The following is a 16,444-nucleotide window of genomic DNA, read 5'->3' as shown; positions in this document are numbered from 1 at the left end:
GTTGCAACACAAGCACAGCCAGGCAGTAACAGCAAGATCACAACTTATATAGGTGTGCCACTGTCTGCAGAATAGCTGGCCTCAGACATTCTCAAGTTAACTTCCAGCAGCAGGGGTCAGGTAGTCATGAGGCCTCAGTGAGCTCTTTTGGGTAAAGAGAAGAGTACAGACAGCCTCGTGTGAGAAGCTTCTCTTACTCAAAGCACTCCATTCCACTTGAAACTACAGGATTAAAACTTCCATACTATATTCCACTAGCCAAATTTAGACATGGTGAAAGGATGCAGAATTCCAGCCCAGCTCAAACGAAGGCTTCTTGTAGTGCAGGTTAACTGTGGAACACAACCAGGTGAGGGCTTAGATAACCACCAAGAAGGGAGGCTATATACAATTTAACATCATTGTTACCTGCAACCACTTTGTACTGGAGTGCGCTTCCACAGTTGATGCTTAAAAGGGAGCCACGGCCTCCAGCATCCCAGCTTAATTGGATAGTGCTAGCATCATCTTACATTAACTTTAGCTAGAGTGATTGCAAAAGGTATGCCCCTCAATCGATATTATTCTAGCTGGATTCATTGTATTCCCCTCCACTCTAGAAGTACTGCTAGGCTTTGGTATGAAGAAATTGTTTGGGGACTTGACCATTGTACTGGCAGAGAATCAAAACTGCTGCAGGAACTGTATTATTCCCTAATCAGAAGATCTGTAGCAGCAGACAACCTGTCCTAGAAATAAGCTATTCCTGAAACACACATTGTCACAGAGCATTGGAATTGTTCTAGAGTGCACTGAAGCATAGCACCAATGAGGCGGATTTGGCCAACTAACTGCCCACTTGAGAACATGCCCCAGAATCTATTGCAATGGACAGAGGCACCATAAGACATGTCAATGAGGAAAAGGATTCCATAAAAGGCTCACTTTGGTTTGGACTTGGTATCTGCAAGTCAATCTCTCCCAGTTTCCTCCATGACCAGGAAAATCCAAGAATGATACTAACAAATAAGAAACCCCTCAAATGTGGATGTTAATCTGCATTATATTTTCATTAATAAATAAGTTTTTTTTCTTTTAATAACACTGAACATTTAACAGATTTGCCCCATTTCCTTTCCTTTCCATACACAAAGAGACAATGTCTATAAAACAACCACTCCCTCGTCCTGCCCTCCACCCCCCTCCACCCGCAATTGCAGAGGCGAAGGAGAGGGTACCCGGACACCTCTCTGCTAGAGGGAGGAGGGTAAAAGGAAGGACACAATATTCGGCAGGCTTTGGGGGGGGGAGAGAAGGGAGAAGTGATCTGCACTCGGCCTGCTTCACACAGGCAATGGAGACAAGCAGCTGATGGGAAGAGGTGATCAGGGCCAAACAAAGATATTAACTGTGCATCAGAAAGGGGGCGATTCTTTAGAACCTTCCAAATCTATGTGGAACGACCACCAGAGCCACTGCTGTCCGCGATGTTGCTATGCCAAGGCCCAAGGCTTTCCGGAGCAGGGTTGGGTCTTGGGCCAGCCTTCACCTTTGCAGTCCAGCCAAACTCCCCCTCCCCGCTTCATGTCTATCTGGAAGAAGCGCACACTGCAGCTGCATGGAGGGAAGCGTTGCAATGCGGAAGGGGCGGCAGGCTTGCTCAAGCCGGCGAGGGAGTTGGGAATGGGATCCTTCTGGAGTCTCCAGGCCTGGCCCCTGGGAGCCAGGCAGCCCTCTCCCTTCCCCACCCCAGAAGGGCCAGCTGGAGGGCCCAGTGTCCGCAATGGTTCCACTGCCACCGCCACCCCCTGCTCCCCGGAAGTAGGCGGCCCCTTCACATGACAGAGCAGCTTTTTGCTTTCTCCTTCTTGAAAGTGGAAGAGATGAGCTCAGATCGGCTGGGAAAGCGGAGGAGTCTCTTGGGGAAACTTCGGGCTGGGCTCTTGGGGGGCTGGGGGCCTGGCTTGCTCAGGCAGATGGACGCTGCTGTCCGGAAGATGCTGTGGATGCTTTTCTCCGATGTGAAGGCGGAACACTCTAGGTAGGTTTCTGCTCCTAGCTGCTTGGCCACAGCACAACCCTGAAAAGGGAAAGAAAAAAAGAGGAGGGCATGAGGACTCAAGCCGAGGAGCAGAGCTAGTGCTCCAAATTAGGACACACATGTTGAGATGGTTGGCACATCATTGTTTTTGTTTGCTATATATTTTTGTGTTTTTATACAGCAAACTGTCCTGCAATGAAGGGTGGTATTAAGCCATATTATTAAGCCATAGTTAGATGGAGCACTGTGGTTTACTATGAACATGCAGCGCACTGGCACATGTTGATGAAAAGTTCTCACTCCGCTCCTGCCCCACCGGGAAACAAGCCAGAGTCCGGATTGTCATTTGAAACTAGGATCATGGTTTGCTTTCCCCAAAACAAACCACAAACAGTAAAGCCAAGATGCAGGTGCCAGAATGTAGTCTTCTGAAATGCATCGCACTTGAGCAGTTGGGCATTGGATTTGAAACAGTCCTATAGCCAAACCACAGCCCAGGTGCCACGAAGCTGCCAATATCCATCTCAAGGAGGGATGTTCCTGCGGTGGCTTGTTCCTCCCAAGACAGTTCCAACAAAAGGGCCATACCCCCAACATACAAGATATCAAAGTTCTATTAAATTTCAAATTCCTCAGCGTATTTGTATTTCAGCAAGGCCACTTTATTATAGTTGGAGTAAGTCTTTGCAGAGAGGCTTGCAGTTTATATAGCCAGTGGATTTTAAAGAAATGTTTGTAGTTGGCATATGCAATTGGAGTGTTATTCTACCCAACCTAGGACTTCTACGACTGCATAGATATATATCTATGCTTATCTATAGATTGAAAATATCATTCTTAGTTGGAATCCTTTTGTGAGGGTATGTTCAGAATGCCTTTTTAAGTTGTACACAAAGCTAATTTCAGTTTGCAAGAAAGCACATTCAAGCTCAAATTCCTTGAGGGATAACTTAAAACAAACAAAAAAAACCCCAACGACTTGAGGAAGGAATTTGAGCTTGAATTTAATCATGTGTGCCATCATATCTACAGGTGTAAGTAAAACCCTAAGCACAGAAAACTAAAAAAATGAAGGCATCTACTGCTCAAGGAAGGGATTCCTACTGGGGTGGGTGTGTAGGTGCAGACCTTACCTGTTCATAAGAGACAGGGGCTTGCTTTTGGTGGGACAGTTCCATCAAGGTGCTGAGGTCGGTGCGCAGGTCTATCTTGCAGCCAATCAGCAACACACGGGTGCTAGGACAGTAGTCCAGGATTTCTGTCTTCCACTAGATAAACATAGAAGAGGAGGAGTTTGGATTTGATATCCCGCTTTATCACTACCCAAAGGAGTCTCAAAGCGGCTAACATTCTCCTTTTCCCTTCCTCCCTCCACAACAAACGCACTGTGAGGTGAGTGGGGCTGAGAGACTCCAGAGAAGTGTGACTAGCCCAAGGTCACCCAGCAGCTGCATGTGGAGGAGCGGGGAAGCAAACCCGGTTCACCAGATTACAAGGCCACCGCTCTTAACCACTACACCACGCTGGCTCAATACCAAAGAGGAATTGAACCCTTTAGCATTCCAAGACTCAAAACGTGTCCCAGGTAGAGATATTGCCACATCACCATGACGCAAGCTGTCCCGTCCTCTGGGGCTCACTTAACAAGCTGTTTTGCTAACTGGGAGAAGTCTAACATGGTGTTGCCATTGCTTAATTTCTGCAGTGGGCATGGGATTTTAAAAAACAGTGTCAAGAGTTCTGTGTGAAAATTCAAACGTGTGTTCTCTCTCTCTCTCACTCCCATAGACTGGGCACACCTGGAAGCAATCTCTATAGCCCCCTCACCATCCAACAGTTCTAACAGTTATGCATGACAAGAATTACAGAGCATTTGTGGAAATAAGAATAGAGAAGCAGCCCCAGAACCTAAAAATCCAGGATCACAGCCCTAAATAGCTAAAGGCAGATTTTAATTACCAGAAAAGAAACTGAAGGATAATATCCTTTATAGATCAGTTGGTTTGGTGTTATTAATATAGTCATATCTTAGGCCAAACCTCTTTCAAAAGACTTTAAAGACCTCCTCTCTTTCTTTGAGCAGGATAGGCTATGAAAAAAATGCAATTTCTAACAGAAGAAAGTAACACTAACTTTGGGATTAGCTGTCAGGCAGCGTATACTCTGCAGCTTTCTGAACAAGTGGATCAGCACACATTTCCCCCTTAATAGCCATCCTATACTCCTTTGGCAATTGACTTCTCCGGATTTGTGCTTTTAATGTGTTTTAACCCACCAAAGAATCCATTAGATGCTACCAATGAATTTGTGTCATATGGCTCACAAGTAATGGGACTCAACTACAGGACCCATTGACTGCCTTACTATACAAGGAATGCCAGCTTAGAATACTCTCCACATAGATCTAAAGCAGCAAGTATGTACAAACATGAAAGGACTGTGAACAGAGACGTTTCTAAATATAACGGCTCAAAGTGGCAAGAAATTCAAGTTGGAAACTAAGAACTGTTTTTTTATATGTTAGGCTGAGAGACCAGGACTTTAGGGATACCTTGCTGGAGTATCTATTGAAGACCAGGGAGGAAAAGTTAAGTAAGGGGAACAGCAGCGCTATCCATTTGCAATTGTCCATATGGCATGTAGAAATTGTGGGTGCTGGAGGCCTTTAAGGAGAGGCAGAAATGCATTTGTTTAGGTGGCTGAAAGGAGAGAATAACTAGATGATGTGGCAAGTCACTTTCAACTCTGGGGTCACAGGATATTAGGCAGGGTCCTGGGCTCAGCAGTTCTGCTTTGCATGCAGAAGGTTCCAGGTTCAATCCACGGCAGCCCTAGGTAGGGCTTGAGAGCGGATGCCACGTCAAAATAGACAACACTGGGCAAGGCAGCCTCTCATGCTGTGTTTTATGGCCTTTCAAAATATTGCCCCATAATTCTCCCAGACAACCTGGATCTCCAAGACCATCTGTAGTCTTGAAGGCCATTCTTCTTCAAACAGTGGTTGGGGAGAGGTGGGAGGAAAGACAGGGATGAGTTTTGCGGAATGGGCAGACTCCATAACAAAGTTGGGCACCTCGTTTATATTGTGCTTGTGTATGCCCAGGCGTAAATAGCTCTCAGTATTGTGTATATCTGCATGCAAAGTTAAAACAGAAGAAATATTAACATGGATCCAATTCCCCCTGTGTACCATACTTTGACAAAAGGGTCTCTGAGATCCGGATACAAGTACAGCTGGGATAGCTCAGCTGGTAGAGCATAAGGCTCTTAATCTCGGGGTCATGGGTTCGAGACCAAACTGGGCAAAAAGATTCCTGCATTGCAGGGGGTTGGGCTAGATGACCCTCATGCAGGCCCAGACAGAGGGGGGGGGCCATATGGGCCACTTGGCCCGGCCTCCGATTCCAAAGGGGGCCTCGGTCAGCATATTCACTATTGTATATGTATATTTTCCATTTTGTCTTTATATGCAGATACAGTTCAAGCCTTGAAATAAAATTATTTGTCAGCATAACTTTTGTGAAAATTATTTATATACTTACTTATTTGTAAGACTTCAGTTATCCCCAGGGTAAAAAAAGAGGGGGCACATTATTTATCTGGCCCGGGCAGTGGCGTAGCGTGGGTTGTCAGCACCCGGGGCAAGGCAAGTAATTTGCACCCCCAACCCGTGGATTTGCGCCCCCTAACCCTAACCCCCAGATGTTGTGCCCGGTGTGGCCGGCCTCCCCTGCACCCCCCACGCTACGCCACTGGGCCTGGGCCTCTGCTTGGATGCTCATGGATTTCACAAGATCTGAGAGGAAGCTTGGATGCTTCCCATGTAGGCCAGGGGCCAATGACCCCCATAAGGATGCCTCTCTTACCAGGAGGCATATAAGTCTGGCTTGTGGAGCATTAAACTCCGTGCCAGCAGGTACCCCCAATCAGACTCTCAGGCCTTATTATAAGGGGGAGGCAGGGAATGGGGATGAGCACACATCTCTCTCACCTTCTTCAGTGCGCTGTCCATGGTCTCAGGGCGGCTGACATCAAAGCAGAGCAGGACCGCATCTGAGTCGCTGTAGCACAGGGGGCGCACATTGTCATAGTATGGGGATCCTGTGCAGAGAGGAAGGTCATGAACCAGCTCAGGACACTCTCTCCCACCTCCACCAAAAACCAAAGCCAGTAAGCAGCATCCGATTCGAGTAAGCCTTTTAGGTGAAAGTAAAAAGAACCCACCCACCCTCCACATTGCAGGGCTCTGCATGCTCACTCACACCCATTTTAATATTCAGCCTTCCCAAGGAATAGCTTCACCAGGGTTTATATAACCAAGGCCATCTTTCCACTACCCTTCTGCACAAGCCGTATTGAGGGCAGGAGGGGGGGGTGCAGGGCTCCCGTTTTTCCCAGGGATTTTTTTTTTTTGGGGGGGGGAAATGCAACATACAGGGAGGAACGGGTTGCTTAGCAACCCCACTCATCAGCGAGAATAGATAAAAAAAGGTTGCATATGTGCAAGGGATGTTACGGATGCAAGAACTGGAGGTGGGGGTGGGGGTGGGGAACTGCTGCGTAGAGGCAAGGGGGTGAAAGAAGAGGAATAGGATTGCACAGCACCCCCCTCTTCGAAGCAGCAGCAGCAGCATCCAAAATGCTTCTGCAGCCCAGACGCTGCGTGCCCAGAATAGCGAGCAGCCCCTGGCTCCCTGCACCAGCACAATTACCATGGCAACAAGGGGGATCCGAGTAGCCAGGGACCCCCACCACCTCCAGCCCCCTTCCAAAGAGGGGATGCTGCAGCCATTCCCCATCCCCGGTTGCTAGGGCAACTCCACTACACCCCTCTCCACGCGCGCACACACAATACCCTTTGAGAGCCCCTTATTGTTAGTGTCCATTTCCTCCCAATTTCACGACCAAAGTCCACACCAAACCCCCTCTGCCCTGGGACCCCCCCCTCCTTAACATGCACACAATGGACAAATCTCCTCCCCTCTGCATTCCACAGGAGGGGGGGGATGAAATAATGGGCAAAGCTGGAAGACCACAGACCTTTCAGCAGCTTCCAGAGGCTGCAGGAGATGTGGGAACCAACGGGAGTGGGGGTGGCAGGAAAGAGGATTACTGCATTTTTACTTCAGCCCTGAGGGACTGGAGTCTCTCATTCTAACAGCCAGAAGGGCAGATTTAAGATATTGCAGACAGCTGTCCAGCTGTGCACACACACAAGCAAGTTGCTTTTTAGGGCAGCACCCCCTAAACAAGGGGTCTTGGTTCTTTTTTGGCCAGGATTCCAACTCTAAGATGGTCTAAAGTCTTTGCCTCACCTACTCCTCCCTCCTTTGCAGAAGCCATCAGCTCTGCATACCAATGCTAGATGTCCCCTTTTTTCAGCTCAGGACTGCAGTGCATAACATGTTCTCCCCACCCCCAAAGCTCTGAATTATCAAGAAACCCCCCCACTCCTTCTAACTAACACACACACATGATTCAAAGCCATTTACTGGGTCTAGCCAGTATCCTTTACTAGATCTAGGTGGGTAGAACAGAATTTAATCCACACCCACTATTATCATTGTATTCTCCCATACCCAAAGCTAAGGTAGACCAAACATCGACTGGACAGGATGCTCTCCACACCTCACCCCACACTGAGCCCTTGAGAAATCCTCACTTCCTCATCTATATCTGTTCTCAGAACTGATTCACTTGTATTGTTCACCTTTCTGGGATCTTATTAAAAGGGTGGTATGCAAGTTGAATTATTATTATTATTATTATTGCCACAAGTTACCCCTCTAGAAAGGCTGCTTGACTGCAGCATAGCAGAAGGGTGTAGCTTGGTCCTTAGCAGTGGGGCAGAATCCAGAAGGGGAAAGGGGGCCTCACCAGATGTGTCCCACAGACTGAGCTCCACCCGTTGCTCCTCCGTCTCCAGGCACGCCGTATAGTTCTCAAAAACCGTGGGCACGTATGTCTAGCAATGGAGACAAGATACACAAAGGCATTAGCTATAACTTTGTTGGTGGAAGAACTGTCAGCTACAGTGTCAAGCTCTTGGTACCGATATCCAAGGATGCGGAGGGCAGGGAGGTCAGTACCTTCCAGTACCAACAGCGGTGGGGTCAGCCCCCGACGTTGTGGGTGTCCGGACACCCCATCCACGCATCATCAGACGCCGATGGGCAGAAGCCGGTTAGTGCCCAGCTCTGTGCATCAAGCCCATTTCACAGAAAGGGGGGGGGGGCGCCGAGGCCATATTGCCCGCTGTGCGAGCAGATGAGAGACGACAGCAACGCGCGCGCCCCTTCCGAAAGAGCAAACCCTCTCCAGCGCTCAGCTCCACAGAAAAGAGGGCAGGCAGGGAGAATCGGTGCCCAAGGCAGAACCCGAAGCGGGCCTGGAAAGCCGGGGAGGCAACGTCGCATTGTAGTCCCTGGAGGCGCGGGACGCCGTCACGTCGTCGAAGCCGAGTCGGTCTCCGCCGGATCGGGAGCCGCTGCGTCGGAGCTTCCCGAAAGTGAAAAGCAGGGCGCGGGCCGAAGAAAGATGGGGCGCTTTGGGCGATGCGACGTCTCCACCCCGACGATCCAGGCCAGCCCCAAGCCCGACCCCCGACGCCTCCTGCAAGCGGAGGCCCCGATCCCGGCTGGTCCACTTACCTCCGGGTAGCAGTCCTTGGCCAAGACTTGCAACATGGCAGTCTTCCCGCAGTGCACGTCCCCGACGAGAACCAGCTTGCAGCGGGCCACCACCGGCTGAGGCGCTCTCCTCTCCCTCATGACGGCGTCGAGGGGCGAAGCGGGGCGCACCGGCCAACGTCTCTGCGGCGCAAAAGGGAACGGAGAAAATCCCTGCGCGACTCCCGGCTGCTGGCGCGCGCTGCCTCCCTCCCTCTCCGGCTGCAGGACTCTAACTAAGCCCGGCGGAGCGGGGGAGGCGGCCTTTATAGATGATGGGAGACGCCAATGACCAGCGGAGGCGGGACTCCGCGCAGCCAACCAGGAGAGGCCGGGCTCCAACCTGGTGGCCAGTGCTAGAGACCAAGGTGGCTGAGTCAGAGTTTCTTTCCTTCCTTCCTCCTCAGGTTAAAGCTACATCCCGGGGCCTGGAAGGATTTCTCCCCTTTCGGGCTCCGGGTACAATTGGGGGAGAGGCGGGTTACGGCAAAAGAAGAGCGTTCAAGGCACCGTGGGGCAAATCAAGTTGCATTACAGGGGGTTGGACTAGATGCCTCGGGGGTTCCCTTCCAGGTCTAGAGGTTCTGTGGTTCTAAGTGTAAATCATTGAAAGGGGGTCCTTGGTGTTTGCTTTTTCATGTGGCTAGAGCTGGAGCAGGCTTAAAGGTTAGGTTTTGGAAAGAGAGTTAGAATCATAGAATTGTAGAGTTGGAAGGAACTACAAGGGTCATCTAGTCTTGCAATGCTGGCATCTTTTTGCCCACCATGGGGCTCCAAGCCATGATTCTGCGATTATTATTATTATTATTAATAATAATAATAATAATAATTTATTTATACCCCGCCCATCTGGCTGGGCCTCCCCAGCCACTCTGGGCGGCTTCCATAAAAACCAAAAATACAATAAAATATCACATGTTAAAAACTTCCCTGAACAGGGCTGCCTTAAGATGTCTCCTGAATGTCAGGTAGTTGTTTATCGCTTTGACATCTGCTGGAAGGGTGTTCCACAGGGCGGGCGCCACTACCGAGAAGGCCCTCTGCCTGGTTCCCTCATGCTCTATTGACTGAGCTGTCCTAGCAGTTGTCAGGATTTTTTTTTAATCAACCAGTGACTAAGTGTGTTGGTTTAATGACCAAACAATTTTTTTTTGTTTCAGTGTCACACGTAGGAGGAAATGGACAACATCCTGCCAAATAGCCTTGCTCCCCAAACAAGTGTCATTCAAATGCTCAACTTGGAATTCATTTACACAGATCCCGAAATCTGTCCTAATTCGGGCCTGGGTTTTTTTTTATAGCAAGTTAATAATTCATTTGCTGCCGGCTTCCAGGTTAAAAATAGCTCAACAATAGAAAGAGGCAGACGCAGAATCAGCTGGTTGGTAGTTTTCAGAGGGTATGGCTGTTTTGCTGGCTGGAAAACATACTAGTTTTGTATGTTGCAGGTGAAGGAACTGGGAACACAAAACATTTTTATGATATAGGTTTATTCTGTATGTCGATGAGGCAGAGGCAGAGCAAACACCAACCCAGGCATACAGAAGGCTTGGGCTTGATTTAATTTGATTATATGGGCTGACAAGGGAAGGAAAAGGAAAGTGATGGGGAAGGAATGGCTATCTTAATGCCAGGCGTTTCCCCACAATACTGTAACCTGCTCCGTCAAGAACGCTTTGATGATCTGCCTTGCTTTGTACAACAACAAATCACACTTTTGTCAATGTACATCTTTTCCTGGGAGGTATTGTCTTGAGTACTGTTTTGTATGTTTTGTTTCTTTTTCTTCTTTCAAAACCACCCCTAAATCTAGAAATCTCAACGTCTGCATTTGTATTTTCATTTTTTACATGTAAGCCTTGAGGCAGACGTTGAGATTTCTAGATTTAGGGGTGGTTTTGAAAGAAGAAAAAGATATGCGCTTTGAGATACTTGGTGAGTCTGCATGTGTGAGTCTGTTTGATCTCACCTCAATGATAGAATTATAAGGTAAAGGTAAAGGGACCCCTGACCATTAGGTCCAGTCGTGACCGACTCTGGGGTTGCGGTGCTCATCTCACTTTATTGGCCGAGGGAGCCGGCGTACAGCTTCCGGGTCATGTGGCCAGCATGACTAAGCTGCTTCTGGTGAACCAGAGCAGTGCACGGAAATGCCGTTTACCTTCCCACCAGAGTGGTACCTATTTATCTACTTGCACTTGGATGTGCTTTCGAACTGCTAGGTTGGCAGGAGCAGGGACCAAGCAACGGGAGCTCACCCCGTTGCGGGGATTTGAACCGCCGACCTTCTGATCAGCAAGTCCTAGGCTCTGTGATTTAACCCACAGCGCCACCCGCGTCCCTTTGATAGAATTATACAGGGCAATAATATCCAGTGCTGGCTATAATCAGAGCAGTGGGCTTAAGTCCATTCACCAGTGGGTGTACTCTGAATATGACTGAGTTGAATATCACCCACAGTTCAATGAAAAACATTTTTTCTAACTCATAGTTGGTCCTCCCTTTGCTCCAGATGTTCCCAGATAATAATTGTCAATATCTGAGTCTGTATTTCAGACGAGAAATAATATTTTGATAATATTTGTAGGTTCAATAAAATAAGTTTGAGAAAGACATTCAGTTTTCTCTATCGTTTCTCTAAATGTTGAGAAATTTATACAAAATTTCATTTTAGTTCTAAGAAAAAAAGGAAACAACGCCCCCTGTAGGAAACACATAGAAACAGCCGAGTGACACAAAGCGAAACTGATACGTGATCTAAATTAGATCAAGTCCTGACTTGTCCTGTTGCTGCTCTGGTTAATGCATACCAGTTTCTGTGGCAAGCTAACCTACTTGTTACATTATTCTTTTCTCTTTTTTAACCAGTCTTGTTCCTGTCATAGAGGGTGGGGCCCAATCTGATGCTGACCTCCTGATCCAAATTGGTCCCAGCACCACTTTCCCACCAAAAAGTGCTTTTCCTGGTGGTGATTGTTTTCTGAATGTGCTGTTTGTAGTATATAGCTAAGGCACTCATCCAGATCAGGAGTGTGGTCCCCCATGCCTGCTTTTGGTTAAAAATAAAGGTATAGTGTGAGTGATGTGCCTCATCCCACATTCAACCAATTTTTAGGTTCCATACCCTCCAACATTTCTCCAGTGAAGATAGGGATGTCCCATTCCGTAATGAAACATTTACTATTTATACCCCACACATTTTATTTGGTTGCCCCAGCACTCTGAGAAGCTTGCAACGTATATAAGAACATCATAAAACATTCAACATTTTTAAAAAACAACCCTTCCCTATACAAGATTGCCTTCAGACAGCTCAGGGGTTGGATAGCTCCATACCTTCAATATTTCTCCAGTGAAAATAGGGACATCCTAAGTAAAAGCAGGACATTCCAGGATCAAATTAGAAACTGAGATGGCTTCTCTAAATCAGGGATGTCCCTTGAAAATAGGGATACTTTGAGGATCTGAGGTTCCCAAGTGCGCATATACCATGAGAAACTCTATGCTCTGTGCAGACTCATGGTCACTGGTGAATGATGGTCAGGTTGTGGCTAGGAATGGTGAATCAGGTCAGTATTTTAAAATAACTAAGTGTCCCAACCTTTTTTGTTTTGGGGACCCGTATGTGAAGCAGTTGAAACACATTTACTGGACCTTGGGTCAGTGACTGAGAAAACACAGACTAACATGCTCACCCTCTTCACTGTCAAGGAAATTCTGGACGACCTGGTGATTAAGGGCCAAGCAGCACCATTATATTATGGCCATGTGTGTAATGTTAGCCATTTCTGTTGTCACACCAACAATTGTCAGGCAACCCCCCAAAACAAACCCTGATTCTTTGCCCCTCCAAACAATCCGTCCCGTGGCAAATTCCACACCTGCATCCCGCAAAGTCACCTCTCTCTCAGGCATGGAAGCAGATTGCTCTAATAACAGGAGAAGCAAGCAGACTTTACTAGGAACTCATGTGGGGCTTGGATGACAAACAGAATATGAGCCCCAGCAGCAGTAGCAGTCCTGAGGACCATACACATAATTAAGTGTAATATGACAACATGGCAGATGATGGCACATTGCTTTGAACACATTTGCCTAAGGGGCGGGGGGGGGGGGAGACGTGTAGTTTTCAAGCTTGCAACTTCTAAGGGCCAAGTTGGCTCAGCAAAACATACCGTTTTAGATGTGTTTGTGTCTTAAATGGCTCCAGGGTAAATATGATGATGTAACTGCCCAGGAATGGGCAGGGATAAACAATAAGACCAAGACCCGGAATGGGATCCTGCCTCTAATCTAGGGGGATCACACTCATCCTATTCCCAGCAGTGATCTAAGAATGTTGCCTTCTTACACTTGTCCACAAACTGTGACTGAACCAAGCTGAGTTTTGAAGGCTATAGTGGGCATTTGGTTGCCACTTTTTAGTCAGTGGTCCCAATGCCACTGATGTTTGGAACTGGCTGGAGCCACGATCTGACAGCGGGCGGGAAGGTGACGTCGGGACGGTGCCTGACTAACGCACGCACCGCCCCCATGCGACGTCACAGCCAGTACAGCGCCCGCCACAGTGAGGAGTGTCGGGGCGCACAATGCGCCTCCTCCCCTCGCTAGTATCCGCCCCGGAGCCGCAGCAAAGATGTAAAAGAGCCACATGCGGCTCCGGAGCCGCAGGTTGCAGACCCCTGGCCTAGGATCTCAATAATTTACCTAGGCTTTAAAATGCAGCTAGATTCTTTCAACTAGAGATTCTCCTACAAAGTTCCCTTATATATGGCAGAGGGATAAATCATCTGGTCCCGTCCACTGTCCTGAGAAGGAGAAGCTATACAGAGTTTGCTTTCAACATCCCTGTCAAAAAGAACATGTAAGTACCAACACACAGTTGCTCTGGGCCTGTACATACAACAGGAGACTGGTCAGCTTCCCAGTCTCACAAAATCTTATTCAGTTATTATCAGTTATTGAACAACAACAATGGTTGCATCCAACAGTCTTGAAAGACAATGAAATGCATCTCCAGGAGTGAAGTCAAACTGTTGGAGAATCACAACTGTAACTGCTGTCTCCCTAGTGGTTTTTGCTGTTAGTAGAGAAGACTCCCTGGAAAAGATGTTGGGAAAGAGAAGGGGACGACAGAGGACGAGGTGGTTGGACAGTGTTCTCGAAGCTACCAGCATGAGTTTGACTAAAATGTGGGAGGCAGTGGAAGACAGAAGTGCCTGGCGTGCTCTGGTCCAGGGGGTCACAAAGAGTCGGACACGACTAAATGACTAAACAACAAGCACCAAAGTGACCTCTCTGGGGCACAAGGCTAGGCTGCCCAGACAACAAGACCCCCGTCCAGCAACTGCATGCTAAGGAAAGCTGGAGCTGTTGAGTGTGTGCTGGGCATCAAGCTGCCAAAGATCATAAGAAGAGAAAGAGAGTCCTTCTGGATTTATTTGTTTGTTCAATGTACTGAATTAAATGTCTACGCTGCCTTTCCTCCCCAAGGTGCCCAGGGATGGGGTCAGCAAACTTTTTCAGCAGGGGGCCGGTCCACTGTCCCTCAGACCTTGTGGGGGGCCAGACTATATTTTGAGGAAAAAAATGAACGAATTGCTATGCCCCACAAATAACCCAGAGATGCATTTTAAATAAAAGGACACATTCTACTCATGTAAAAACATGCTGATTCCTGGGCTGGATTGAGAAGGCGATTGGGCCGGATCTGGCCCCCGGGCCTTAGTTTGACTACCCATGGATTAGGCTAATGGCACATCTGGTCTGGCCAACCAGTTGCCTCTGGGAAGCCCACAGACAGGACCTGAGCCCAACTGTACTCTCCTATTCTTGTTTCCCCAAACACTGAAATTCATAGGCAGCCTCAGATACTGAAAGCCCCTGTGACCAGTAGCTTCTTATTAATGATGTCAGATATCACTGCTGCTCACTGATGGCACCCAAGGGCGGGGCTGGTGGCCACGTGAATTGCACAATAGCGCACAATAGCCAGCCGCAGAGCATTGATTTGGGTTATTCCCCTCTTAAGTCCTTAGTCTTAAGTCTCTCACGTACGTTGCAAGAGGCAACTCCCTCCGAGTTTGTTTTGTGTCCCTGTCCTTGAGTCAGGGAGGCAGCAGCTCTGCCCATTGCCCTGTGCAGTGACATTTATTATTTAGGAATGAAGGACCCTTCTATAGGGTTCTATAGGGAGGAAGGAACAGAGGAGAGAATAAGTACAGACCATCCAAGTGTCCCTTTTTTCCAGGGACAGTCCCAAATTTAACAAGCCATTCCGATTTCTGATTTGATCCCAGAATGTCCCATTTTTCTTTCTTTTTAAATATTTTTTTAAATTAGTTTTTACACATATTTTCCAGCATAACATCCTTTAAACATCCTTTTGAATTTTTTGGCTATCATGGCCTGAGACTTCCTTCAACCTTGACTGATAGTTTTCTAAAATCTTTCTAATTATGCATTTTGTTATGTTAACGGAAAAATCTGAGGGCTCCCTTGGACAAAAACAAAGACACCAACCAGGATAACTTGGAGCAAAACAGCAGCCTGTAGGCTTGGCCTTTATTGAACTGTTGCAACAGGGTTCCCTTCCCTTGCAAGAGAGAGGAAAGACCCAGAACAATGGGCTGCAAGACCTTATAAAAACTTTTGAAATTCCCCTCCTCTAGGTCAAGCCCACCCCCAGAAACATCATGCATACATTACAGAAAGGAGGGGTTGACATCATGCATACATTACAAAAGGGGGGGTTGAGGGAGGAGTTGTGGAGGTAACCTGATTATCTTGTCACCTGGCTGGTTCCTCCTTTCCCCCTCCCCATGAGTACTTTCCAGGTGACAATGGGGAGTTTGCAGTTTCCTGCCCCCAGAGGGAAGATCTGATCATTGTCCTTTGTTTCAGCCTGTGGCGAATCCACTGTTCTTTGTGATTTTGATTGTCTTCTGTCTGGGATTATCAGGGTTGACATAGCAACTGGGCAGGGCTCCTGTGGATGTGCTGGGATGGTGAAGGGATTATGGCTGACCAGAAACCAAGCACCCCCCTTTGATAGTCCTTGTCACATGGAGTAAAAAATGGAACAGTGCAAATCCGATGTATGGTTGATTTTCTATGAATTTATAACAGAAATGTGGCGTATGTAGTGTGTGAGTGTGAGTGTGTGTGAAGTTTGTGCAAACAGAATGATTGGGGTGGGGGGGTTCCTGCTACAGTTCCCCCCTTCGGAGATAAGATTGCAAAGGTGGCTACTTTGCAATCCTTTTCTCCGCACAATTTAAGGTGGTAAATAATAACCTGGTATTCTCCGTCCCAGATGTGTGTCCATGTGAACCTGAAAGGGACTTGGATATCATGCTACTTTAAGGATATTTGCATGGAAATATAATGGTGTAACAGTGCACTGCTCAGTTACTTGTGGTATTCTAGCACCTTGGAAGAAATATTTTCTCAATAGTGATCTATGCTTTACATTTAGGCAGGAAGGTCCACTAATGACTGAAAAGTGCAGTTTGCTTCCTCCCCCCGCCATTTGTGTGTTCTCAGGTGTCAAGGTAGCTCTTCTGTGGTCTCACATCGGCACGGTGTCGCAGTAGTGGCAATCCCTGGTGAATCCACTTAGGGCTTTCATGTAGCCTGGCACCCACCACAGCTGGCACAGGTTTCGGACACGTCCTGAGAGAAATGTCTTCGCCTTGGCCAAAATCCATGGGATTTATTATTATTATTATTACAGGCTCTGGTCTTGTAGTCCTGG

At 47.7% G+C, this 16,444-nt stretch overlaps 1 protein-coding gene across 1 annotated transcript; it reads right to left on the bottom strand.

The window, feature by feature from the left end:
- Positions 1–1,024: 1,024 nt before the first annotated feature.
- Positions 1,025–8,922, bottom strand: RND1 (Rho family GTPase 1). The gene is made up of 5 exons (XM_082213425.1): positions 8,671–8,922; positions 7,898–7,985; positions 6,012–6,121; positions 3,154–3,288; positions 1,025–2,059 (listed from the first exon to the last, which is right to left on the bottom strand). The coding sequence occupies exons 1-5, from the start codon at positions 8,788–8,790 to the stop codon at positions 1,814–1,816; spliced, it is 699 nt and encodes a 232-aa protein (XP_082069551.1). The 5' UTR covers positions 8,791–8,922; the 3' UTR covers positions 1,025–1,813.
- Between the last annotated feature and the right edge of the window lie 7,522 nt (positions 8,923–16,444).

This window comes from Podarcis vaucheri (genome assembly GCF_965113315.1).
Source record: "Podarcis vaucheri genome assembly, chromosome: 2".
Classification (NCBI taxonomy): domain Eukaryota; kingdom Metazoa; phylum Chordata; class Lepidosauria; order Squamata; family Lacertidae; genus Podarcis; species Podarcis vaucheri.
The sequence above is the reverse complement of the archived record's forward strand: the minus strand, read 5'-3'. Positions and strand labels throughout refer to the sequence as shown.